General features: G+C 42.3%; 1 protein-coding gene across 6 annotated transcripts in view; it reads right to left on the bottom strand.

Moving 5' to 3' along the window:
* Positions 1-25,912, bottom strand: part of rbms3 (RNA binding motif, single stranded interacting protein) — a 285,229-nt gene that overhangs the window by 68,615 nt on the left and 190,702 nt on the right. For all 6 annotated transcript variants that reach the window (XM_061058800.1, XM_061058799.1, XM_061058803.1 and 3 more), the window contains 2 exons: positions 11,333-11,490; positions 4,149-4,228 (listed from right to left, as the gene is read on the bottom strand). In XM_061058800.1, coding sequence (XP_060914783.1) covers positions 4,149-4,228; positions 11,333-11,490 — 238 coding nt within the window. The remainder of the gene's footprint in view (positions 1-4,148; positions 4,229-11,332; positions 11,491-25,912) is intronic.

A 25,912-nucleotide genomic window follows, 5' to 3' on the forward strand; every position in this document is an offset into this window, starting at 1 on the left:
CACCATTACCCGCCATCTGGTAGCATCTCCACCATCCGCTTCTCTGTGTTGTTACATTATCTGCAACTCTGTGTTAACTTACTGCCAATAAACCGGCCCCCTCTACGTTTATTATCCCATGGTCAGTTGAATTTAACAGATGACCCCACTCCTGACACCCACATATTCTCTTTCCTGGCATGGGACAGCAGGGTTACAACCCAATATCAGCTCCCATAGCCAGTGGACACACCTGAGAGGAAGAGGGCAACTATAACAAGACCGACCCCCATCAAACACAGACACACACACACAGACACACACACACACACACACACACACACACACACACACACACACACACACACACACACACACACACACACACGCACACGCACACGCACACACACACACACACACAAAAACACACACACACACAAAAACACACACACACACACACACACACACACACACACACACACACACACACACACACACACACACACACACACACACAAACATCTACATCCCTTGACACAGCGTGATTGAATGGCTTAGCTGGAAATGTAGAGGCTTGTCAGATTGAGAGGATTGGTGAGTTAGCTACCCGCATTAAGAACAGTGTGTGCATGTGTGTGTGCATGTGTGTGTGCATGTGTGTGTGCATGTGTGTGTGCATGTGTCATGGAGTTTGTGTGTTCTTGTTTTTGCTGTGTGCATGGCACTCCAGCTTCATTGTGAGTGTGTTTGTGGGCTTAGTTTTGTCACTAAACGGTGGTAAAAAAAAAAAAAGAAGCCTTTCATTAGCATTATATGGATGTTGACATTCCATTCAGGTCAAAGTTAGCGGTGCATGACTGTATTTGTGCTTGTGCGGTTTTGTGCGTGTGTGTCAAGGCTCACATAGAGTAGTAGTCATGGCTGTCACACGAGCATACCCATCGTGCACTGTCACACACACACACGCTCATGATGTGCCGTGTGTGGCGAGGGGCCCCCCCAGGGGGTGCCGCTGAGCTGTCAGAGCAGGATGGATGAAGAAGCTGCCCTGCATAACAAGGGGCTCAGGGGAAATACCACCAACATGACACACACACACACACACACACACACACACACACACACACACACACACACACACACACACACACACACACACACACACACACACACACACACACACACACACACACACACACACACACACACACACACACACTCTGTCAGCACACACATACAGTGCATATGTGTTCCCACTTTAAAACACATAAATTGTGATATGCACGTATGAATCAGGACACAGACAAAAACACATGTAGTGAGAATGCATAACTTGCACACATGCACACACAAAAAATACACGTCTCCAAATGGAAACTGGCTGCCTGTGTGAGAAACAGACACATCCCCGGGGTCGGCCGAAGAGGAACATCTGAGTTTGATAACAGAGGAATGTCCAGAGTGCTCCATTTAGCAGACAGAAGGTAAACATGGACAGCGTCAAAAAGTGGGAAAAAAAGCACACTTCCTCATCCCCCACCCTGTCACAAATTCAACCCTACAGAGAGAGTATCAAAGGACTCACAGAGGGAGCTTTAAAGCATCAGTATTCATGGATAGAACATTGTAGAGAAAGCACGAGTGCACGTTGACCTGATCTGTGTTTCCCTTTAGGTGCAGTTTGAATGTGTTATTTAAAGTTTTGTGTACACCTCTCATTACAGTAATATTTCTCTGCGTCACCTTTTTAATTTGAGCCATTTATAACAAAGGTGTCATTGCTAAAAAATAAGTGGCATGATTCTGCACATTTGAAACAATAAGCTCAAACATGTGAGCGCAAAGATTTAATGTGAAGTTTTTACTGATATTTTTTTTGCACTCGTTGTTGGTTTACCTCCAAATACAGTGATTCTGAAATTCAGGATCCACTGTTGATATTTAGCATAAACTGTATGAAATAGATGGATGGAGTTCTTTGTTTTGGCTGTTGCCATCTTACTTCTTTGGTTAGGTCTGGACTCTAGGCTGACATTTCTACTCGAGTCTTGCAGGACAGGAATAGATTTCACTACTGATCATGGGATTGGGAGGGGACAGGCAAAAAAAGTCAACAGGAGGAGGAATCATGGTATAACTGATGTGGAGAAAGCAGAGCTACAGGGCAAAGTTAAAATCAATGATCCGTCTGTTCAACTGACAGAGCTTTGGGGCAAGTCACACATACTAAAAAAGTTCATAAGAGTCGAGCGCAACGGAAGTGCGACATCATATTCTGTTTGTAAAACAAGTAACTAACTGTTATTATTACTGCTAACGGACTGGCCAAATGGAGAACGTGAACGGTAGCGGGATGCCAGGATAGACATGAGACAGAAAAAACACTCCTGTGTCAGCCTCTAGTTTGGACGTTGTTGCTACATCTCTGTCCTGGTTTACAGACCACCTTAGTAGAGACATCACAGGTAGCCACACCTTACAGCATGCTCGGCTAAACATATTATGTAAATAGGATTATCATCAAAAAATAACTCTGGAAAGAAACACAAAACACTTGAAACTCGACCATTAACATAATGAACTTGTTGTGAAAGTGTTTACATAATCACAATGGGTTTGATCACGGCTGATTGTGTTTCTTGCGCTGTCAGTTGTTGTTGTTGTTATTTCTACATTTCAGTACTAACCCTGTGGAGCACCATGCCATCGTCAATATCAGTGTTACTAATTATTTTTAGGCTTGCAAAAGTAACACAATGTGTAATAAAAAACTGCATGCATTTGTGTTTTGTGTTGTGCATGTGTGTCAGATTAAAAATTGTCTGCAGCTCAGGGAACGATAAAAGCATCTGTGACAGTTAGTCGTGTGTACACGCAGGCAAACATCAACAGAAAGTGAGATTTCATGGTCTCTTTAGCACAGACCAGAGAGGCACCAGACCAGAGCAGACCTTGTAAACTAAACCATTCTTTAATTCCACAGAAGGATTTCCTTGATCAGCGCAGTAAATCTCCATGCTTGGCACAAGCCTGAACAATCCATTAACAATAATACAGCCTGAGCAGCCCGGAGATAGACCCTTAAAGGGGAAGGTCAGCCTGATATTACTGCTTTAAAGGTTTCCTATTACAGCTCAACTTCAATATAACCACTCACCTTGCCTTTAATGGCTGCTGGCTAGGCAGCAGCTGAGCGTATACGGAGATTCTAAATCCAGGAAGCTAGATAGTGGAGAGCCATTTGTGAATCTGTTTCTGTGAAGGTGTGAGTATTGTTAATAAAAGTGCCACAGGGGTGAAGGAGACCTCACTGGTGTCACCCCCGTCCTGCTTGGGACGCATGGGAGGCTCCCAGCGCGGCAGCACCTGGCCCCAGAAGTGCTTCGGCAGCATGTTTTTTTTTTTTTCATCCTGGCCTTTCCCTCTGACTCTTTCTTTTATATCTTTACTCTCCTTCCACCCCGCTTCCTTTTTTGCATCCACCTTTTGCCACCTTTGCGCCCTCAGAGACTTGGGCTGCTTCCAGAAATTCCAATGCTTTGTCTCCTTTTGTTCCAAACTTTTTGGGGACTTTCAGACTTCGAGTAAAAAGACAGATTTCTGTGCTAACATGCTACGTGGTACAATCTTGTCTGCACATCTGTCTCCATTATGTGACACTCTTTCTTTTCAACCTCTTTTCCCCTGCCGGCGCTCTCCTTGTTCCACGGTCTAGGGTGACTGCAGGAAAGACAGATAGGAGGCAGAAAGGACACGGCAACAGAGAGCAGGAGCAGGAGAGGAAACGAGGGGAGAGTGCAGGCTCTTAAGTAGATTGCAAAGAACAGCACAGAGGCATGAGTGTGAATATTAAGAGGGTTTCCTCCTGCCCAAGAAGTTCCAGCCTTCAGCGGCAGCACCAGCACAGGGGGGGCAGAGAGGGCGACAGAGAAAATAAAAGAGAGGGAGAGGGACACGGAGAGGAAGAGACTCATAGAACCGTCAGCTTCAGGTGTCAGAAACAACGGTGTACACAATCTATCAAGCTGTCCGGACCATCTTAAAATGAGAAATTACCATAATTGGATTCGAAAGGAAGTTTCTCATTTCAAAGTTGATGGTTTTCATGAAAGGAAAGAGAGGAGAGGGGTGATGCAAGCGTAATGTAAAGCAAAGGAGGGCAGACTCACCTGGAATGCCTGGCGGGGTTTTCAGGTATTTCCCGTTGAAATGCTGTATCACTACTTCACACTTCTCTGTGGACTCCATCCTGCAACAAGAAAAAAAAAAGGATTTAAAATCAAACACAGCCACTTTCCATTTGAGGCAAAGGTCGAAACTGACCATTCTTTAGTCATCAAATATAAAATGACCCAAGCCAAGGATAGTTTCAGCTCCTGCAGAGCATAATCCTTTTAAACCAATCAACAGAGTTTGCTTCCATTTTGTTTTCATACATGGAGCCACAATTTAAATACTGGCTTCATTTACAACAACAAAAAAGTCCAAAAGTTGTCACCCACTCGAATAAAACCAAAAGTCCAATAAGACTATAGAGTGTGTCCGTCTGTCTATCTGCAGGCAGCAGTTATATTGTCGGTATGAGTCAGAAGTTCATAATGAAATTCAGAGCTTGAAGCGGAGGAGTTTGTATGCAGCATTTCTTCCTGTCTAATAGAAAAGACAAAGTATGAGGCTAGAGAACAGGATGCAGAGAGGAAGGTATGAGAAGGTAGTTGATGACTCTGATTGCAAGTGAGAGAGAGAGAGAGAGAAAACAGATAGTCAACTGACTCATCTCTTGTCGAGCCATTTGATCAAACGTCTGTTGGGTGAGCAGTTGACCAGCAGGAGGTCTCTGATCTCTCTCATCATCAGTACACAGACACAAATACCTATTCATGAGGCACATTTAAACATGTTAAAAAAGTGTATCAAACACATAAAAAGCACAAATTCATTGCCTATGCGCCACAGGAGTGAGTCCTAAAACCCTGAAGTAAGTTAGCATTTGAGCGCCATGGGGTCTAACGTCTAAAAGTCAATGAGGATTTTGAATGGGTTTGTGGTTAGACGCCTGAAATAAGGTCTGTCGTTAACACAAGCTGAAGAGATGTTGGTGTTTTGTTAGACCACATAAACTACGTTAGGTAATACCCCCACTTGTGAATTTAGAAGTTTTTACACGTCTTTAAAAAGACGGTTGCTAACAAGTGGCTAAATGTGACTACAGTGGTTGTCGGGGACATTAAACGTCATCACGCCGGACACAGAGGACGGGAACTCTCTCACTAGTCTGAGATGTCTCCTGTAGGTTTAATCTTTAGGTTAAGGTGAATATTATGTTAGTAAACTATTTATTAAGCTACGTGGATTAGTTTACCTGAGATCATCTGAAGCATAACGGTAGTGACGTCACGAAGATCCGACCGTGATGTAGTTAGCTTGTAGCATAACGTTAGCTTTTTACTTCTGTCGGCCGCATTAACGCTTCAAACATCATAAAAATGATGTTCATCTGTGAAGATTATCCTGCTGAACAAAACGCCTACGCTTCAGAAACGTGCGTTTAACACAGATTATTTTCTGCAATGATCCAAAATCCAATGAAAAAATCCCATAGGAGAATTCTCATTAGACCCCATGGAGATGATACTTCCGGGTTGGCCTACAAAAATACGTCATATGGTTTGTTCTCTATAGGTATGCACATAACATATATTTCATCCTATGTTTTCAGGGGAAATGCAGAGTAAGTTTGAGCAGTGACACTTATCCTCCTGCTTAGGTTTACTCTTTTTTCATTATAAACATATCACACAACCACATATCTTCACATTCTATTAAATTGAAATCACACCCAAGTCCTTTATTTGAATCTTAAACATTGAGCCATGTTCACTCTCTCTGACAAGACCATGTTCAAGAATCAGTGTCACCCAGGTGTACTGCAACACCTCAGTTTCTTTACCACACAGTCAGTGGTGAACTTAACTGTAATGCTGAACTCCTGGCTCATAACCAATACTATACTGTACCTATTAGTGACCCATCTGGATAACTGGATTACTGAGTGGCAAGTGGAATTTTCCGGAACATTTCAGGGTGAGCTGCATGTGTGAACTCAAACAGCCAAATTTTGCACCCAGACTTTTTCTGGACTTCTTCCTGCCAGCCCCCTATAGTAAAACTTTTTAGCATGAAATCAGGGTGAGCCCATCTGTGGACACAGCAGGTGATATTCAGGTACATTCACAGAGTGCAAGTGGGCGAGGAAGATGACGTTTATATAATAAGACCACTGTGGAACCGATGGGATCCTAAGTGCAAGCAATGAAGGTGCTTCATGCTCTTTTCAGCTTGCCAGCATGTTTCTTTCCACTCCTTTGATTATATTGTGAAAACGTCCATTTACACTCAGCATTGATATGAAGGCAAACACTGTCATCGTAGTGTAGGGCTCTGTTGGTTTGTTGGCTGCCATCTTGGATATGTAGTTAACACTACACTGGGAATTCTGCAGTGTCCTTTGTATGGATGTAGTGATAGTGTTTGTGATAGTATACATCTAAGTTTAAACATTGAGATACTCAAGGAAACCCAACTCAATTATCAAGATGTTTCAGTGAAAAATCTCAACCTACTGGTGGCACTTAAGGGCAAGTCAAGCCCTCCAAAACTATCTAGATGATTTCCGGGCCTGACATACTGCAAAAACAACCACCGACTGGCAGTCATACTACAGTACATACTATTGTTGAACGCAGTGTGCAGTACATACTGTATACTGCGTTCGACTGTTGTATTAGGCGGCTTTAAAAACAGTCAAAATCAAATTCAGCATGAGTTAAACCACCTCTTGTTCACATGTTAGAAAGAAGATTCTATAGTGAATATTTACAAAGACACGTGTTAAAATGAGTTTTTCAGCATGCTTGTGTTATTGCTGTGTCTGTGCTCATGGTAATATGCTTCATTTTTTTTAAATGTAGAATTCAGTTCTTTCCAGATTCCCATGCTCTATTCGCCACCCTCCATTGAGAATACTCATATCACCCAGTCAGCCTCTAACTTCTCTGTCCTCTGTCTCTCATCCCTCTCCCATCTCCACCTTCATCCTTCTTTTTTTTTCACCACAGCTTCTTTATCGCTCTCTCCGTCCCATCCATCTTACTCCCGGCCCGTCTGCACCTCTTCTTTTTGACGTCTCTCTCATTCCTCCCTGTCTTTCAACCTTGGTTATTTCCTCCATCTTTCAACGTTACCCCCCCCAGCTCTCTCGCGCCCCATCTCTCTCACTTTCCGCCGTGCCCTCCTTTTCCTTTTTGTTTCTCTGTTACGTCCACATCCACATCTTTCTCCCTTTTTTCCTCTGCCTACTTCTCTTTTTAGAATATGTAATCTTTCACACATCCTCGCACCATCCATCTCTCACTGACCCTGAGTGCACTCCTTTTTCCCCATCTCTCTCTCTGTCTTTTCTCTCCATTCCCGCTGAGTTTGGGAAGACTATTAACCAGCCAGTGTGACCGAGCTGATCACAAATCATGGCAACTGGCCTTTAACACATCAGTGGCACTCAGCAACTGGAAATGACATGAGTAAAAACACTGCCACTGACGTCGTGGACTGAAGAATGTATGTATGACACCTGGAAACGGCTTTTTCAAGAATCAAAATGTCATGTTAATCTTTAGATAATTAAGGAAATCAGCCTTTTTAGATGTTAGATATCTAACACAAGCAGGGAGAGAGAGAGAGGGGGGGGGAATTAAATTCAGGAGAGGAGCCACAGATTGGACTCAAACAAAGCCGGTCCTTGCAGGACTAGACATCCAGGCCCCCTGGACTTTAAAAATGTATCTTCCTTACATGCACTCTGTGAGTAGTTACACACATTAAGATTTTTCTCATAGTCCACTGCACAGCTCCTACATTACACCTTTTGTACATTTTGTGTTTTTTATTGTTTATTTTTGATATTTTATATTTTACATTTTTTAATTCTATTTTATATATTGTAATATCTTAATACTGTATTATTTAAGTTGTTGCTAGTTCTGCTTTATTTCCTTGTTAATTGTTTAGCACCAATACACCAAGTCAAATTCCTTGTATGTGTAAATGTATTTGGCAATAAACCCAGATTCTGATTCTGATTCTGACTACAGCCTCAGTACATGAAACGCGTCCTAACCATTCGGCAAACCAGCGCCCCTTATTCAGTGACTTTTGATCCATTAAAAAAAAGAAAAGGCAGTGAAGGGGTGCATGTTAAAGGAATCCTTCAATCCCTTCAGCTCTGAGCCCTTGATTGAGACTTAAAGTTTGTAGCACATACGGACGAAAAATGTACTACAAAGTGAAACCAGAACACTTCCCATCCTGAAAACCCGGACCCCAGTGTACAGACTCCACATTTCTACATAAAACCTGTAAGAGGACTTATCATAACCTGCTTTTATTATATTAGCACTCTGCTATATACTTGATGAAAGCACCCTGCAGTAAAGTCAATATAAATAGAGTTCATGATTACATGAGATGATAATTATCTTCTAATCCATCTGCTTACATATCCCCTCTAACAGCCCTGTGCACAGTGTACGCTCAACTAAATGCTTGTGAAAAAATGATACGTGTGTTTGTGTTTTATGTTTTAAAAATATGTATTTTAATCACTTTTGATGTCTTTCTTAAAAGTGTTGATGTTTAGCATCCAGCACTATTCCCAGGCGTTCTTTACCCATCGTCCTCACACCCCCCTCTGGACGTTCATTGCTCACCTCCTCCTCAACTCTTTCAATTATTCCAGCAGGTATAGGTAGACAGAAAACAGGTGGGTAGACGAGGAGTAAATAAGGCAGACTGGGATGTTAGAGGGAAACAGGAAAAACAAACGGGCCAGCCAGACTGTGTTGTTGGTCGCTGGCGGAGGCAGCCGGGGAAGGTAAAGGGAAGCGAGGCAGGCTCTCTGTGTGCTGCTGGTTAATGGCATCAGGTGCTGCTGTCTGCAATGATTAGTACTGGGGCTGGAGTAATGGGCTCTGATAACAGTAATGGATCGGCCCACAAACACTTAGCTCAGTTTACTCTCTCTAATGCCCCTCATGGCCCGGCCCTCCACAGCTGTCTGTCCATCCGTCTGTTGACACGGCTGCTGACAGCAGCGCCATTAAACCGCCAGGATTTCTTTTTTTTTTGTCTTAAAATGTTCCTTTTTCTTCTCTTCTTCAGTTTTACTCTATAACGCCCACAATGTTATTTATCGCTTCATTTTGTATTTTTTTTTCTTTTGACCTAACCAAAACATCACCCTTCGTTCTTTTCTCCCTCCCTTGTTTCACTTTCTGCTCCTCAATCTCGTCTCCCTCTGCGTCCTCCTTCACATCACCTTCTCCTTCTTTCTCTAATAACCTCTATGATTAGTTCTTTTTTACCTTGCCATTGTTTCACACTCCTGTCCCTCTCTCTCTCCTGCCCCCACCGTCTCACTCGCCCTTTCCATCACGCCTCTCCCTCCTCCCACCGAGGGCTACTTGAACAGGTGGCTTGTGGCAGGTTGTTGCTGTGCTCTGCTTGTTGGTCCGCAGGAGGCTGCCTACCTGTCTGTGTGTGTACGTGTGAAAGTTGGTGTTCTGTGTGTGTGTGTGTGTGTGTGTGTGTGTGTTTTCCCTCGTCTGTCCTGCTGTAACCCTTGGTAATAGAGCGGGGAATAGGAGAGGAGTTCAGCCAGAGTGGGTGATTAAGAAAAATCCCTGCAAGATGGCGGTTGTGTGGCCGTCAGTGGCCTCCTCTGGGTAAACAAGGGAGGCATGTGTGCAGAGGAATGAGAGCCTGGTGGCGGCTGCAGAGGACAAGGACAGAGCGCTTTATGACTTTGGGGGATTAACAAGCTGAAGTGGAAACTTTTATAAGTCGAAAAAGAAATAAACTGCTCAGTGGTAGGCTTGCTGGTGGAAATATAGCAGCCCTGGATATTCTGTAAGGACAAGCGGGTAATTGCTGGTGTCTGTGAATGTGTGTGAATGCACAGGCACGTATACACACACACACACACACACACACACACACACACAAACACTCTAATGCACAGGCATGGACAAAGACAGCAGCATCCACTGTCACACAAACAAATAACCTCACAAAGTTGCAGCAACCTGGAGGCAGGATTCATCCTTCAAGTGTCTTTGAATTTGGACGTGTGGTGTATAAAGGAATCAGTGTCAAATATGCCAGAACATGCTAGTGTACATTAGGCATCGGGGGCAATTCCTCCTTACATCATAGTATCACAATACTTTTTTGGGAATTTTGTGTCAACACAAAATCACAAACTTTAAATATCGAAGTATAGAAACTTTGAGAGTAATACAAAAAAAAAAAGGCTCAACTTTATGATACAAGAATGATTTAAAAAGTGCATTTCAATCCACTACGCTGATGTTTCTTCAGCACTGAGGTCAGCAGGGATCTGTAGACAGTTGGCCTTATAGAAAGACGAGGATGTCATGTTTCTGCCCGTTTAAAGGAAGTGCTGTGCTCACGATGGATTCATGTTGGGTCTTTGTATATAATATAACTAAGAGTAAGGTCTTTAAAATGCTCTTTTTGTAGAGTGTCTTGAGATTACATTTGGTATGAACTGGCACTATACAAATAAAGATTGAATAATTGATTATTTATTTAATAAATAGGGTAATTTATTTTAATTTTTGTTGCAATTTTCGACGTACCAACAACTCTGCCTGCTTCATCATTCCTAAGTTGAAAAAAAAAAAAGGTTATAAATATAGTATTCCGATCCTCAGCACACCTACAAAAGTTCAAAATAACATTATTATCTTTCTTATTATTATGATCAGGTTTCGGTTGACCCCTAATACACGAGGCTGCATTCAGGTGTGCTTTTTCACTTGTGCACAGATCAAAAATAACAAACATTGTATGCAGGTTGAGTATGGAATTAAAATTTGATCAGCGGGTAGTTTCATTTTTTAAAATACCATCTGGCTCTCTTCACTTGACCATTCACTTTCTCTTATACCAAAAACACGATGTTGTGAAACAGTCACTTTAGGAACATCATTTAGAGAAATATGTTATTGCAATATTCAGCATTTAAAATTGCAATAATATAGCGTCGTGACAAAGTATCTTGATTATGTCATCCAATCTCAGTTGACTCATATGGCTTCAGTCAAGTGTGCTTAACATGAAAAACTACAAATATTAGATCGACTATGGAAGTAAGATTTGACCCAAGGGTACAGTTCATGCAGTCAATTACTTACAATACATTATCATAGTTTATAGTGAGCCCCTCTTATCGAGAGCTTGTCATGCTGATACTGTCTTCATTATTACTGCGTACCTTGCAAAGCCGACTCCTCTGCTGACCCCGTTGGCATCCCTCAGTATCCGCGTGGAGATCACGTGACCCAGAGGCTTCAGCATGTTCTCCAGCTCCTGCTCGTCCATAGACACCGGCAGGTTGGAGATGTACAGGTTGGTGGGGTCCTGCTCTTGTTGCTGTGGAGTGAGAAAGAGGGAGAAGAAAAGATGAGAATGCATCACCAGTGTAAGGAATGATGAATTATACATCAACATGAAACACGCGTCACATTACTGCCAAACTGTGGGACCAAACTCTGACTGAACTCGCATGACGTTTGGCCCCATTGACTCACACACTCGTATGCTCACATGCAATAAGGATGCATCGATAGTTCACTGTGCCTCAGGGTGCGTGAGAGACAGGGTGTAGGCTACATTATGGATTTGCGTGAGCGGAAAGTATTATGACGATACAAGTGTGGATTCACATTCTGCATGCTGTACATATTTTAAAAAAGCTTGTACGGAGTCCTCTGGGTGTTTCTTTTTCCTCGATTTTAAGTGTTAAGATTAAAGATCAAGAAAGAGAGAGGCTGTGTAGTGTGTATTGTAGAACAGCGTTTTCCTCTGTAGTGCCCAGAGGCTGCTGCTAGCTAGGTGAAGCTGCACAGCTGGTGGTGGGTTGAGCCTGAGGTAGCAGAGGGCCCTGAGGGTTCCACAGGAGAACAGCTGGAATCAGCAGCACCAGCCCCAGCAGTCAATCAGTCACTGAACCAGGCAGCCAGCGCTCAATCCATCTATGCCACAAATCAGTCAGGCTTTAAATCACACAGGAAGGTACATTATGTCATCCTTATCTCTAATTATGTTTCGTTTATGATGCATATTAGAATTGAATCAATCCATCCTCCCACTCAGGTAGAAGAAGGTAAACTATCCAATCAGGAAGCCAGCCAAATTCAGATCTGTATCCATCTCTCATTCATCAAATCTTCCCTCCATCCAGCATCCACATCTCCAAACCGCTCATACAACAGCACCAAGCACAACAAACCTTAGTCAAGTGTGATGATCAAACTAATATTGTTTCATTTTCATTTACAGCCACTTCAGCTCTTAATTGTATGTAGTACACATTAGATACTGCAGGGGTTTTCTGAGTAAACACTGATGGAGATGAAAGGTGGGAATCACAGATTTACTTAAGATATGACATGCAGTTAGTGGCCTGGGATAACAATGATATCAGTGTACAGCGCTTCTGCAGTAATTGATAGATTGCAAGACCAGTCATGTCCCGATATCTGCTGAGTGACTGAAGAAACGCCTCTTTAATTAAAGTGCAGGATTTATGCAATGTGGTGTCAGTTTCCCCTCTTATTGAGCTTCATCTCTTAACTTCTCTTCACCGCTGTCTGACATTATCTCTCTGTCCTCTATGTCTTCTTGTATCCCGCTGTCAACTTCATCCTTGGCCAGTCTAGTCTGTTCACGGTACCCTCATTCATTGTCATCAACCCCACCGTGAAGGGTCATGATGAGGTGACTTTGGGAGTCATTTGAAGAAAAATCTGTTTAAAGTGCAATTTTTGGGTTGAAATATCAAGACTGGACAATCACAAGACAATGACATAATGCCATATTCATATTTTGTCCCAACCCTATGGAGATGCTAAGAAGATTAACCCTTTACCTTTTTACATCACAATTGGGGGTGAGTTTATTTCTGTCAGTTCACTGTATTCTGGAGAGTATCTTTTGACGCTGCAGGTGTGAACTATACATGCTCATAGGACGCTTTGTTTTAAACATTTTTCCTGGTGTTGATCTTTGGATATGATGTAAACACAGAACATTACACACCTAGTCATTCCTGTTCCTACATGCACGAGAATAACAGTATGCATGTTTCTAATCATGTGTGCAACTGTGTCTCCATTCCTCTCCCATCACAGTCCCTATGTCCTTTGTCCATGTACGTGCAACAGTTTCCTGGTATCTATGAGATTGCTTCCAGCTGATGCAGGTTACTTTCACCCAGGATAAGGGATGATTCAGGCTTCTGACTTCTGAATATGATGTTCACAATGCATGACTGGCTTACTTTGAAACTCTAAATTATGCATGTATTTAAGGCAATCTGTACATTCTCTTCTCACATTTAAATCAAAGCTTCTTGTAAGATTGGTATTTTCTATCCAGTTTAGATCAATAATGCAGTAAAGGGCCTTTGAAAGGCAATGATCTCTGTGATGATCATTTAAATTATTAGAAAGGCTACAGAATCTATCCAGGATATCAAGAGCAATCTAGCAAGATAAAAACACAGTTTATGCCTTTATATGAATGAAAAGGAAAACGTGAGTGGCATTAGTCCATGAGTGTTTTGGTTGAATTTGTGAAGTCCAGTCTAATAAACCTTAAAAAAAAAAGCTGGCATCAAGACGAGACAAGGAGAGGAAAAGGGCAAGTTGAAGATTTACTTCCTTAACCACAGCGAGCCGTGTGATCTGTGAATAGCACCACTTCACTTTGACTTCACTTGATTTGGCCTCAAATAAACGCCTAAAAAAGATTTAAAAAAAAAGAAGTGAATCTTCAGTGATCTATTTCACAGGCATATATGCGGAGCTGTTAACAGCAACTTCACTCCAGAAGTCTGTCATCTTCTCAGAGGGGGGTTGCAGAGACACTTCAGCTGCAGAAGCCTGCATGTAAACACCGTCTTTGAGAATCTTTACAGACTCTCTGCGGCTCGCCACAGGCAACGCTGTCTTCTCTCCGTCTTGTTTTGCTTTCTGTTTGACGGCGCAGGAAGAGGTTAAGGAGGAGGAGGAGAGGAAGTGCCTCCACCTGCCTTCATCTCTCCGTCTGTCTGAGGAGAAGACGGGTCCTTCCCCTGATTAATTAGCCGTCTTATCTGACAGGACATGTTTGATCTGATTAAAGCCTTTGGGAGAAAGCTGGTGCCCGACACAGAAAGCGGGAGAGAGAGAAAAAAAAAAAAAAAAACGCAGCTCAATTACCGAACTTCTGACTCCTCCTTCTTCTGCAGGTTTGTCACATTTACACTCTTCAGAGCGAGTGAGAAAAGGGCTCACAGGCATTTGTATAACACAGGATTTGGCAGAGAATGAGGCTAAATTAAATCTGCCCATAAAAATCTACTGTACACATGTCACTCTCCTGCTAAGTCCCTTTGGTGTGTGCAGCAGAGCAGCTGTGCTTTCTTTTCTCATAGTCCACTGCACAGCTCCTACATTCCCCCTTTATACATTTTGTGTTTTTTATCTTCATATTTAAAATGTTTTAATTCTATGTTATATATTGTAATATCTTCTTCTACTGTATTATTTAAGTTGTTGCTAGTTCTGCTTTTTTTCCTTGTTAAATGTTTAGCACCAATACACCAAGTCAAATTCCTTGTATGTGTAAATGTACTTGGCAATAAAACCCGATTCTGATTCTGAGTCTTTGAGTTTCTCTCGTGAAGTGAGCCGATGTTTTTCAGGATTTTGTCAAATAGGTTTGGTCTTTAAATGCAGACAGGAGGGTCTGGATCACTCACTCACAGGGCTAAGCCAATGATGCCAGAGTTTGTGAAAGAGAGCATGTGACGATACACGCGGTATGTGGTAATTTGTGTGTGTGTGTGTGTGTGTGTGTGTGTGTGTGTGTGTGTGTGTGTGTGTGTGTGTGTGTGTGTGTGGGGGGGGGGGGGGGGGGGGGGGGGCTTCGTTTGCTCTGGGATTATCACTGGGAGGCCTCATCTATACGCACGGCCGCCTCGCTGAGTTTTCCTCTTTTTTTTGGATGTTCCGCGCCACAAAGCCCCTAAATACCCACATGAGAAGGTTACACGGGGAGGAGTGGAAAACGGGAGCGTTTTGACGGGAGGTGAGACAGGCGGGCCCGTTCCACGAGGAGATTTCATTTCCTTTAATGTCATCCTTGGCACACGCTCCGCTGTCAGGCTATGAATGAAATGGTAATTGAGGTCTGTGTGAACCTGTGCATATATCCTATCTACGAGTAATTATGTGTGTGTGCTTGTTCCATCAAATACTGTAATTCTAAGCGTGTGTGTGTGTGTGTGTGTCGTTTTCCCTTAATGTGTGTATGTTTCCCAGAAGTGTGTGTGTCCCCCTGCCATTGACCAGTGTTGTACCAGGCTAATGGAAAGGCTCCAGGCTGCGCTGGGCCTTTGATGAGCATAATTCCTTCACCTTGCCAAAAAGGAGGACAGGAGGAATCTGACTGTGTGTGTGTGTGTGTGTGACAGGAGGGGAGGAGGGGGAGTGGAGGTGGCAGACGTGTCATTTCCTCACTGACGGATGGCCCCCTCGCTGTAGCTGACAGCCCTGTGGCTGTTATTTCATTTGGACACCCTGCTCTGTTTACCTCACTGTAATTTCTGAGAACATTAGCATGCTACACGGGAGGAGGAAGGAGGGCATTAGAAGAAGAAGAAGATGAGGATTAAAAAAAAGCAGAGGAAATAGGAGTTATGGATCATGGTGCGAGAGGTGAAAAGGTAAGAAAGAGGAAGCTGGAGGGAGAGAGACAGCTGACATGACAGGCCGATAAAAGACATTAAAGGAAGCCCTTGTTGCCTTTCGACGATGCTGGAGGGGAAAAAGAGACGTCAAACGTTAGAAGCCTCACGTTCCGCCTATGGGGCTCTCAGGGCTGGATCCATTTAGGAGATAAAAGTGAGACAGATAGATGTATGTCTTGACTGCGGGCATTGCATCTGATGCCATGTTGAGGCTGGGGGCTGCTCCCTTTTTGCCTTGTCAACATCTCTCTCATACTATATTCCTGTTTCTTCTTTTATCCTCTCTTTCACACCGCTGACCTCTCCATAGCCTCTCTTTGTCCATCTCATCTTTTTTTGCCAACCCCTCGACTTCAGCATACTCCAGCTGTCTCCCTTCCATTTCTCAAACTATAGCCGTGTCTCCACAGCGAGAACTTTTCCTTGAGGACTCAGAACTTTTGGAGGGAGCTCTGGAAATGCATAGAAACTGCCAGGCAGGCTGCCGCTGAATTCTTCCTGACTTTGCCTGCTAAAATATGCCACTTACAGAGAGATGTTCCCTATTGGACAGGAGGGCGCGGGTCCCAGGAGGCAGGACAAGATGTTAAAAGAACAGAAATGGTGAATGAGGCAACAGAGTCTGAAACGATGACGCCTCGTGTCTGTTGACATATTCACGTTATCAATTTTAGGGAGATTTCAGGAATTTTGTGCATGTGTGAGACACCACCAAGGACTTCATTTTGCACCCAGAAGAGTTAGTTTCCAGGTTAATACTTTCAGAAGATAAAGGACTTTGGGGGTAGGCCTTGCAGCAACAAACACTGCTGATTGGTTGAGTATAGCAGGATTGGGCTGACCACACATCAGCAGACTAGTTTGACATATTTTCACAGTTCCTTAGAACTTCCTGGAAATTCAAACAATACTGGGCTGCAGGAACCTTTAGATATATGGAAACAAATCTCCTGGTACTAAAAGTACTTTTTGCTGGAAAGATGGGTTTCTCTCCCTTTGTCTTACTCCTCTCCTTCATCCATTGTAATCGGCTCTCGAGGAGTTCTCACATGCTCCTTTAAAAACTGGTACATACTACTAACCAGTGTGTGCGGGATGTGGAGCATTTTTTTGTTTGTTTCTGCACCACACAATTCATTCCCCCTTAGGTATGCCTCTCTGGCCTGTTGTGTGACTAACCAGCAGCCTGAAGCAGCACAATTAAATCAAAAGACAATGGGGTTGTGTGTTGTCTTGTCACGGAAAACTGCAAGGAAGCAGTACTCGCAATGTTGCTGCTGCTGTGAGGATGCGTTGCTGACATGTTTGCAGATGCCAGAGGGAGCTGCTGCTTCTTTGCTATTGTATGTAGGCTGTGCTCAGATCGTGCTGTGGGAGCCTGAGTCTGCAAAAAGGCATTCAAAAAAGACAAGCACGCCAACCAAGTGGAAGGAAGGGCGTAAGGGGATTTAGGGAGAAGCATATGAGCGCATCAACTCACTTCAAACACTCCAGTTTAATTTGTGAGGAGCCAGAGAAATTCAGAGACAAAAAGGTAGCACTACAAAGAAGCTATCATTCTGTCAGCCGGCGAGTCAGCTGGTCAGACAACAGCAGGAGAAGTCAGGCGGGCGAGCTTGCTGCCCTTTGATGAGAGCTTCTCAACACTTTCTGTTGCCACTGATGAGCGGATGGCACGATCACTTTACTTTTCTCTTTGTAGAGGCGGTCCTCAAACGCTTTCTCGACACTCTGCCATTCTGTCTGTTATCAAGCCCCTCTGTGACACTCTACTTCAAACCACATCCAGATCCTAGAGTTGACTTTGAAAGCTGGCTGATAAAACCATCTTGATAGGGAATCACAATAAAAATGACATCTGTAGCAATGATAAACTCTGGAAATCTTTCCTTCCATTTGCATAGATTTAACCGCATATCACACAACAGAAATTGCAGCACCAGCCTGTTGGTGGGTAGTGTATTTTGTTGTTGTTGCTTGAACATGGGTAAGCATACTCTGCTCACCTCCAGCTTTTGTTTAAACTGCTGCAGACAAAATGTCTTCTATGAAAAAGAAAAGAGTGGAAGCTAAGCTCAAGAAAGTGACAGTGGAAATGTTCTTCCTTTTAACTTTTTAGAAGAATGTCTGATAACTTTAGAAGAGCCGAGACTCCAAACTTGAGTGTACGCAAGGTTTCATAGTTTAAGTCAGGGTTTGGTTGAGGAAATTTGATTTACACACCCCAAATTAGTACTGAGGTATTTGTCAGCACAAGAACAAAAATAGGTTCAAAGAGCCTCTCTCATTTTACACACATTATGACCCAACATATGCATGAACATCCACCACCGAGATGCACTCAGTTACAGAACAGCGTGTCAAAGCATTGCAAAAAAAAAGAGAAGACAATGAGAGCACAAGCTGGTGATGTGCGAGGTCCTTCTGCCACTCACAGGGGGTCCTGACCAAATCTACATTCCTGATTCAAACCTTCTGCTGGAAACAAAGGGCTGCGAAGAGAAGGATGTGGGCGGCTATTTTCAATCCAATTACTGTTTTAACGTCCGAACAAACAGCCTTAAACACCTGCCACTTAAACATGTCATTAACAGCGCTGTATTAAACTGGTATTAACAGGGCTTTAAGTTAAGGATGCAGCATAGCATGTAGGCAGCACACAGCTGTCAGTCTTTAAGGAAGTGAATTAAACCGCTTTTTTGTTGTGAATAATATCTCTCCTCTGATTCATTATTTGAGTCATCATTGTGGGCGGTAGTGCTTTAAACACTTTGGTGTGTACATCTGTAGGTTTGAGAGCGATTATAAAGAGAGCTTGATTAATATTCCGATGATAAGATCATTTATGTAATTTTGGCACAAGAGCTAAAAAGGGCACGTTTCCATCAAAACTTCCTTATGGGTATATTCATGAGGATGTGAGAGGATGATGAGTGATAGAATATGTGTATCTCTGATGCACTCTTATCAACATCACCACTTTGTAATTGTAGCTTCCAACATAAGGTGATATAATCAAATCTATGTAACATAAAGGTCACATATTATACTCCTTTTCAACAGGTTTAAATAAGTCTCAGTGGTCACCAAAACATGTATTCTGTATTTTATCATGCCTATAAACCCCTCTCAGAACAGGCTGTTTCTGTGTCTGTAGCTTTAAATGTAAATGAGCTGCGTCTGACCACGCCCCCTCTAGAAGGGCTTGGGCCTTCTTGCACCATGCCTAATTTTTTACAGTGAGAAGGCAGACTCAAACACCTAGCTGAGGGAGTGGCAAAAGAGAAGATGGACTTTTATTTATAATTGGGGGGTTTGCAGACCGTTACACATAAAAGTGTATTTTGAATAATTGGTAACCTTAAACCAACACTTCTTTATGGGGGGGGGGGCTAGTTTTGGCGGATGTAGGTATTAAAACGAGGGTGGCTACATGATTTGAAACCTCTTCAAAGAAGCACAAGTAGGCTTTGTAAATTGTTATTTGTATTGAAAGAATGTCTCCATCCCCAGACATTGTTGCATCTCTTTTGTTAAAGACAAAAAATGCCAGGTGTGCTGCCTCCTGCTAAGACATTATTTTTGCAATATTGCATTACTTTATCGAGCAGTATTCTGGCTTTTTTAAACAGGTGGCTGGAAAAGATGCATGCACTGACTTTATTTCTTCCCTGATACAAAAACGTTAAGTGTAAAACTCATTGCATTACAGTTATAGGAGGTAGCGTGAGGCTGGTAGTGGAGCTGACTTGATGGCCTTGTTTGACAGAAACCTATTTTTAAACAGAAGCTGTGATCAATGGCCGAGTTACCACCAGTGTTTCTCCATTGGAAGCATACCTTATGAAACAGTTCTTACAGTCATACCTGATACAAAAACACATTCACAAGTAAGAATCAGTTTTCCTTCACAGAGAGTAGTTTCTCAACGGCTGCTACAAGATCATCCACCCACCAACTGGTGGTCGCTGACGCCCATTAATTAACCTCTCACAGGGCACAAAGTTTTATTAAAAAACTGATTTTTCATAAGATACAGAGATAAAAAGAGCCGACTATGAAGCTCGGGAACCAAAGATTAGAGGCTCACCTTGCTCAAGTAGTGCTCCATTTGGCTGGAATACAATGTTACCTGATTAAATAAAATCTTACAAATTACCATACGTTGCTGCAGAGCACAGCTTAATACATCACATTATTCAGCTGCAGAATTCTTCCCAGGAGTGCAATCCAAACCAATGACAACTGAGTGTGTCCTAGCAGCCCAGAGGCACTGAGGTGTTTAGTTTGGTTTTAAGATCTACACTCATTCACTCCCATAATTACACACACCGGGCTCCTGCACAGCACCGCATCCCATACATGCACACACTCACAGCCGTGCACACACTGTCAATCTTTGTCCTATTACTGCTTATGGAAAATGGCTTTCTGGCTGCTCTGTATTATGCTGGGATGATAGATGCTGTGTGAGGAACAAAAGTGGGTGATACATTATTGAGCCTTTGAGTATGCTAACACAGCGGTGGGGCTTTGTTTTACCAACTCTCCCAGCTTGGCCTGCTCGCTGCTGGTAAAGCTGGTGAAATATTCATCCAGCATACGGCATGGTGAGCGTCCTTTTCATGTGTAATTTAACTGTGATGTTGTATGTAAATCTCAGGGAGATGGAGAAATCTTGTTTTAACAGAGGACACTGAAGGTCAGATTCTTGATGATATTCTGATGTGATCGAGTGTCCGCTTCAGACAGGCTCCAAAAGACCCGGACGTCACATAACCACCCCATATTAAAAAGAAAGGGGCATGTTTTTTAACAGCTTGTACATCATTTACATTGGGTCTGATTAGTAAGTGTGTTTATCGGCATACACTGGCATGCGAATGTTTTACCTCATCCGTTCAGATTTAATGAAGGATATTCATAATTCAGCGTGTTGCTGCCTTGACTGACGGGTGGCCATGCTGTAGCTGTTTGCCAAGAGGCTTTGCTTTTTCTTAGGTTGTTAGGCATTTCCAGCATGGCGACCGCCATCGGCCAGATTCCAAAACCCCCTTCAGACACCAAAATGAACAATGTTCATTGTAATGAGTTAAAATGTCACCAAGTGCAACAGTGCATAATCGTTTTCAACAATAAAGGTGTTAGGCAGAATAATAAGCTACATTAGGCCTGGGCTTCGCAGCACATGTTAATAGGAGACTTTCTTTAATGGTTGGTTTTTTAAAAGACAATTATAAAGAAAATAAAGGAGAATATTGAATAAACTTTAATGATTCTTAGCATCCAGGATGTAGATTGACCATATCAATCGTTATTTCCCTCTTTTACAGATGTAAGATGTAGGTCTCACACCTTGACTTTGCCAAACAGACATAATACCACTAAATTATGTCTGCCATCAATGTCGTGGCTCATACATTTTGATGCCGGGTTAATGTGAATTTAAATGGGTCGATGTGCGCTTCACCCGCTTAATCACGACCCCCTGATTTGATTTTGTATCTCCCTCGGTGAGCTAATATTCCAGAGATTAAAATTTCATGTGGAGCTCATATCAAAAATTCATTATTAACATGGAAGACGGGCACACCCGCCTTACCCCTGTGCTCCAGCAAAAGGAGACAAACCTCATGCATGCGTAGTATAAGAGGGCAAGGATACACCGAGCTAAGCTCCCCGAGGACTTCAACACAAATTCTTCTTGCCTTTGTTAAAATATTGAGGAATTTCCTCGTAAGCTCTGGTTATGTCCTCAGGTGTGCCCCCTTAGCTCAAGAGTAGACAACATTCACAAATGTCTTTCCGGTTTCATAATACATTTTCATCGCCGTAACCTTCACATTTTTCCATTAGGGGGTTTGCAACAACAGCTCATTGTGTTATAGCCGGGGTAAATGCATTTTTCCGTCTTATGCATCATTCATGACATAATTTCTGAGATTGAATTCCTCCTGGCTGACATCATGTGGAGGTGGATGCTGGTGAGGGTTTTTGGTTTCAGAGAAGGAGGGGGTGTCAAAGGGAAACGGTGGTGAGCCGTTTGATTTCCACTTCTGACCCGAAGGTAAATCTCTGTGGGCTGATGGAGAAAAAGTTATGAGTTCAAAAGCTCTCCCTCTTTTCTCTTGAATCTATTTTGAAAGTTTCTCATTTAACATAATGAAGTCTTTATGTTTGCTCGTTTTTCTTTTTCTTGTTCAATCAGATCCACATAGTTGATCAGATCATACTGACTGTACTAAACAAAACACAAAACATCCTGTAACTGTTGTAATAGACAATATGCCCCAGAAAAGATGCCTAAAAGAGTTAGGCATCTTCTAGTTATCCTAGAAACAGAATTCAAGACCAAAAAGAGTTACTTGGACTCAATATTTAGCGTTTTTTTTTATCAACGATGGCTTTTTGGAATTAAATGCTTTAAAGTATGAGGTGAAAATCTTCTGTTGTGGTCTCAGTGACGACACTCATTGGTTTCTGAAGAGGCATTATGAAGCACAATGAAAGCGGTTGCCATATTGGAAATGCTAACTCTACAATAACTTTTGATTAATGTAACAGGCAAAGAGGTGGAGCTGAGGCAGGCCTTTATCCTCCTGGAAAACAGCAACAATGTGCCCATCTGTCAGTTAACTCAGCCACGTCCCTTACAGTTTTAACCAATGAAGAAATAAGCTATAGAGACCAAAACTGTTTTTTGTACCAGGCTCTAAAATATGTTATTTCTGCTGGACATTTTAACATGGGGTTGAATGGGGATTCCTTGGCTTTTTGCAGCCAGTATCAAGCAGACACTTGAACTGCAGTTTTCTTGCATTCTGAATTGCCTTCATTTTCAACATTGGAGGTTGGTTTTTTGCCAAACTAATGGCTAAAGTAGAAGCAGATAAATGGTTGAAATGTCACGTGTTGAGACAATACAAATGGTATTGACATAAAAGCAGGAGGCTGAGCTGAAATGCCATCAGTTGCAGGATCACTCGGTCTTGTACAGGTGTGTCAGGAGTCCACCAAAGCCACTGTGTTTACTCTACAGTTTAAAAAACTCAAATTAAACAATATCCTCAGGTAACCATCAATGCAAATGTTTGGGTTTTTAAGCCCTCGTGATAAATCTGATGAAGGGAATGAACTCCCCTTTTGTTGTCAACATGGCATATATGCTTCACAGTGTGTCTCCAACAAGCTCTCCTTCACTTCAGTATCCCGTCTCATTCAGTGCACGCTGCTCTCACATGTTCCCCACATACAATCCTCAGAGCTGCCCTCGACGGGGTTCACCGCATCATAAAACCGCCACGCATGTTAACTCCACGGTGCATGGGTCAAATGAGCCGTGGCGCTGGATGTTAAGTGACTTCAAAAGACTGCAACCATATGCTCCTCCCCCTGACTGAATCACCAACACATGTGTGTGTGTGTGTGTGTGTGTGTGTGTGTGTATGTGTGTGTGTGTGTGTGTGTGTGTGTGTGTGTGTGTGTGTGTGTGTGAAGAAATGTGTTCAGCAGACTAGACTGGTCAGAGAAAGTCACATGCACTTTTAGCATGCATCAGAGACTTTTTCAAGTGCTCAAAATACACGAGCACTTGCACACAATAGCAGAGTCTCTTTTTCCATCAAGTTAAAAAAGGAGACACATAAAGCATGTTGACAGCCAGATTCAGTGTTAAGATGACAGGCAGGATGTGTGAGCCTTACAGCATCATCACAAAGCAGGAGAGTGACAATTTCTTTGTTTCCCTCCACACTCCATCACCTGCTCTCCAAATGGAGACACAATGCAATTTTCACTTATGAATCTACCGCAAAGCAAATAGCATACGCTGTTTTCCTGCTCCACAAACACACCCTGAATAACTACCCTGGGTCATGGACTCATTTGTTATTCCTTAATGTGCCACTACTCACCGGGGAACACTAAGGCTGCCACGTGAAAACTACACTGCGAGCTGAGCATCATACGTCTAACTGCAGCAGAAATACCCCGCCTTAGCTCCGTCACATCTGTGCAAAAGAAACAACAACGCGGCGGAGGCGAGAAAATATTGAAATATATATTAAAGAATTATTTCTCAATGGAAAACAGCAACAAGAAAAGTAATAAAAAAGCAATAATGGAAGTGTTGTGCGGTGAAAGGCACTCAGAGCAAATCAACATTTATGTGACATCAGTCAGGTTCAGTGGTGGAACTGATGCAATGATTTTCAATTACACAACAGTGATATGCAGTATTAGTTCTCCCTTTCATAACAAAACACAGGTTATTTAGAGCTGCAACCAAACAGCTTTTGAATAAAAAATAAATTGGAAGTGAGGAAAATAAATAAACATGAACAATGAACAATCACAAGTTGAGTAAAAGCTATGAAGCCATGATTTAAATACTTAAAAAAAAATCCATTCTTTGAAATCTCCCCTTCCCCTGATGGCTGCATTTGCAATTTTTCCAATGATGTGTTGAATAATTATTTGGTAACAATGCTCTGATTTGACTAGGAGGCTATTGGACTGAGGTGGAGGACAAATCACAAAACTGGTCTGAATGTGATGTTTACATACCAGTCCAGACTACATACTGCTGTTTTTGAAAAACAAGACTCCATGACATGCCAACAACACTGACATCAGGTGAGTTTTTACCATATGTGCTCATGTATTTTTGCAGACATGCTAAAAAGTGTTTTTGAAACACAAAAGAACACCTGACAGTGTTGACAGCCCCCATAATCACATACAGTCACATCATTTCATTTTACACAGGGGCCCTTTTGTTTCTCCTGTGTTGACAGATGCCTCTGGGCCCTTGTTAATATGCATACATTTATATCTGGACTTCAACATTAATACTGCCATTATGATGCAGGGGTCCTGACAGATTACGGGTGTGATTGAATTCTAAAAAGATGACACGTTTGAATTAGTAAAGAATGTGTTTAACCTTCATGGTTTGAGTGCAGGTAGACAATATTGAGGCTTCTGTGGGGTTATTAGTGTTAATGCGTGGTCCATATGTGGTGTCAGCTATCATTTATTTAAAAATACATTTTCAATATGCTGATGCTAATTATTCAGTGATTAGGTTTTTGGTAGTGTGTGGTATTTAGTGAGCTGTGTATAGGCAAGTATCAAGCAATGTGATACACATCACAAAGTGGTTAAATACATGCTATACAGTGGGATGTATTGTGCAAAGAAAAATGAAGCAATTTTTTGTTGTGAGTAATGTGAATAAGGAAAAAAAATTTGTAATTTGTTTTATTCACAATCCCTGTAACATCCCACATAATCATGGATTTTTTATCATCTGAGCACACAAACTGACTTTTGTCCAATTAAAACATAGTCTTTGCTGCAAAATCAATACAAATCAATAAATTGTTGATAAGAAACAGTACAATTAAAACATAATAATACAGCAATAAAAGTTTATTGACATTTACTGATATTCTCATTCTCAGCGGATATTTTGTGATTTTTTTTTTGTCTGCCTTTTTTTTGGGTCAAAATGACCCATATAATAAAAAATAAAATCTCTCTCAGGAAATGTTTTGTCTTCCACTACAGAATCCGTTTTGTGAAATGCCTGTTATTACACAGCTGTGACTAACCAAAGCCCTGTGTAGGCGATGAAAGCTATAGCCATGCCCAACGTGCAACCATTATCCAATTAAAAAGGCTGTTAAGTGATTCTGTTGACCCATCAAAAACAAGAACACTGACTTTCTGAACACCAAGCCACTCTCCTCGGTGTGTATTTCAATGAGAGAGTCAATAGCAGCAGATGACCTATTTAGACGGGACGGCTGCCTGTTACAGTCTAATTCCCACCCTAAATGGCCTGAGAGAAGGGTGGTTCAGATGGATAGATAATGTGTTTGTTATGGACACTAATGATTCAGGGGAAGCAAACTAAAGACACACCCTGGGTGTCCCACCAAGTTCATCGAGTCGATCAATGCCATATACTAAAATATGGGAATACACATATGGGCATTTGCCTTCTATAGATGAAGGGAGGGGATGAAATGATGGAAGGAATGGAGAGAAAAAAGG

The sequence above is a fragment of the Labrus mixtus genome, chromosome 16 (genome assembly GCF_963584025.1).
Source record: "Labrus mixtus chromosome 16, fLabMix1.1, whole genome shotgun sequence".
Taxonomy (NCBI): domain Eukaryota; kingdom Metazoa; phylum Chordata; class Actinopteri; order Labriformes; family Labridae; genus Labrus; species Labrus mixtus.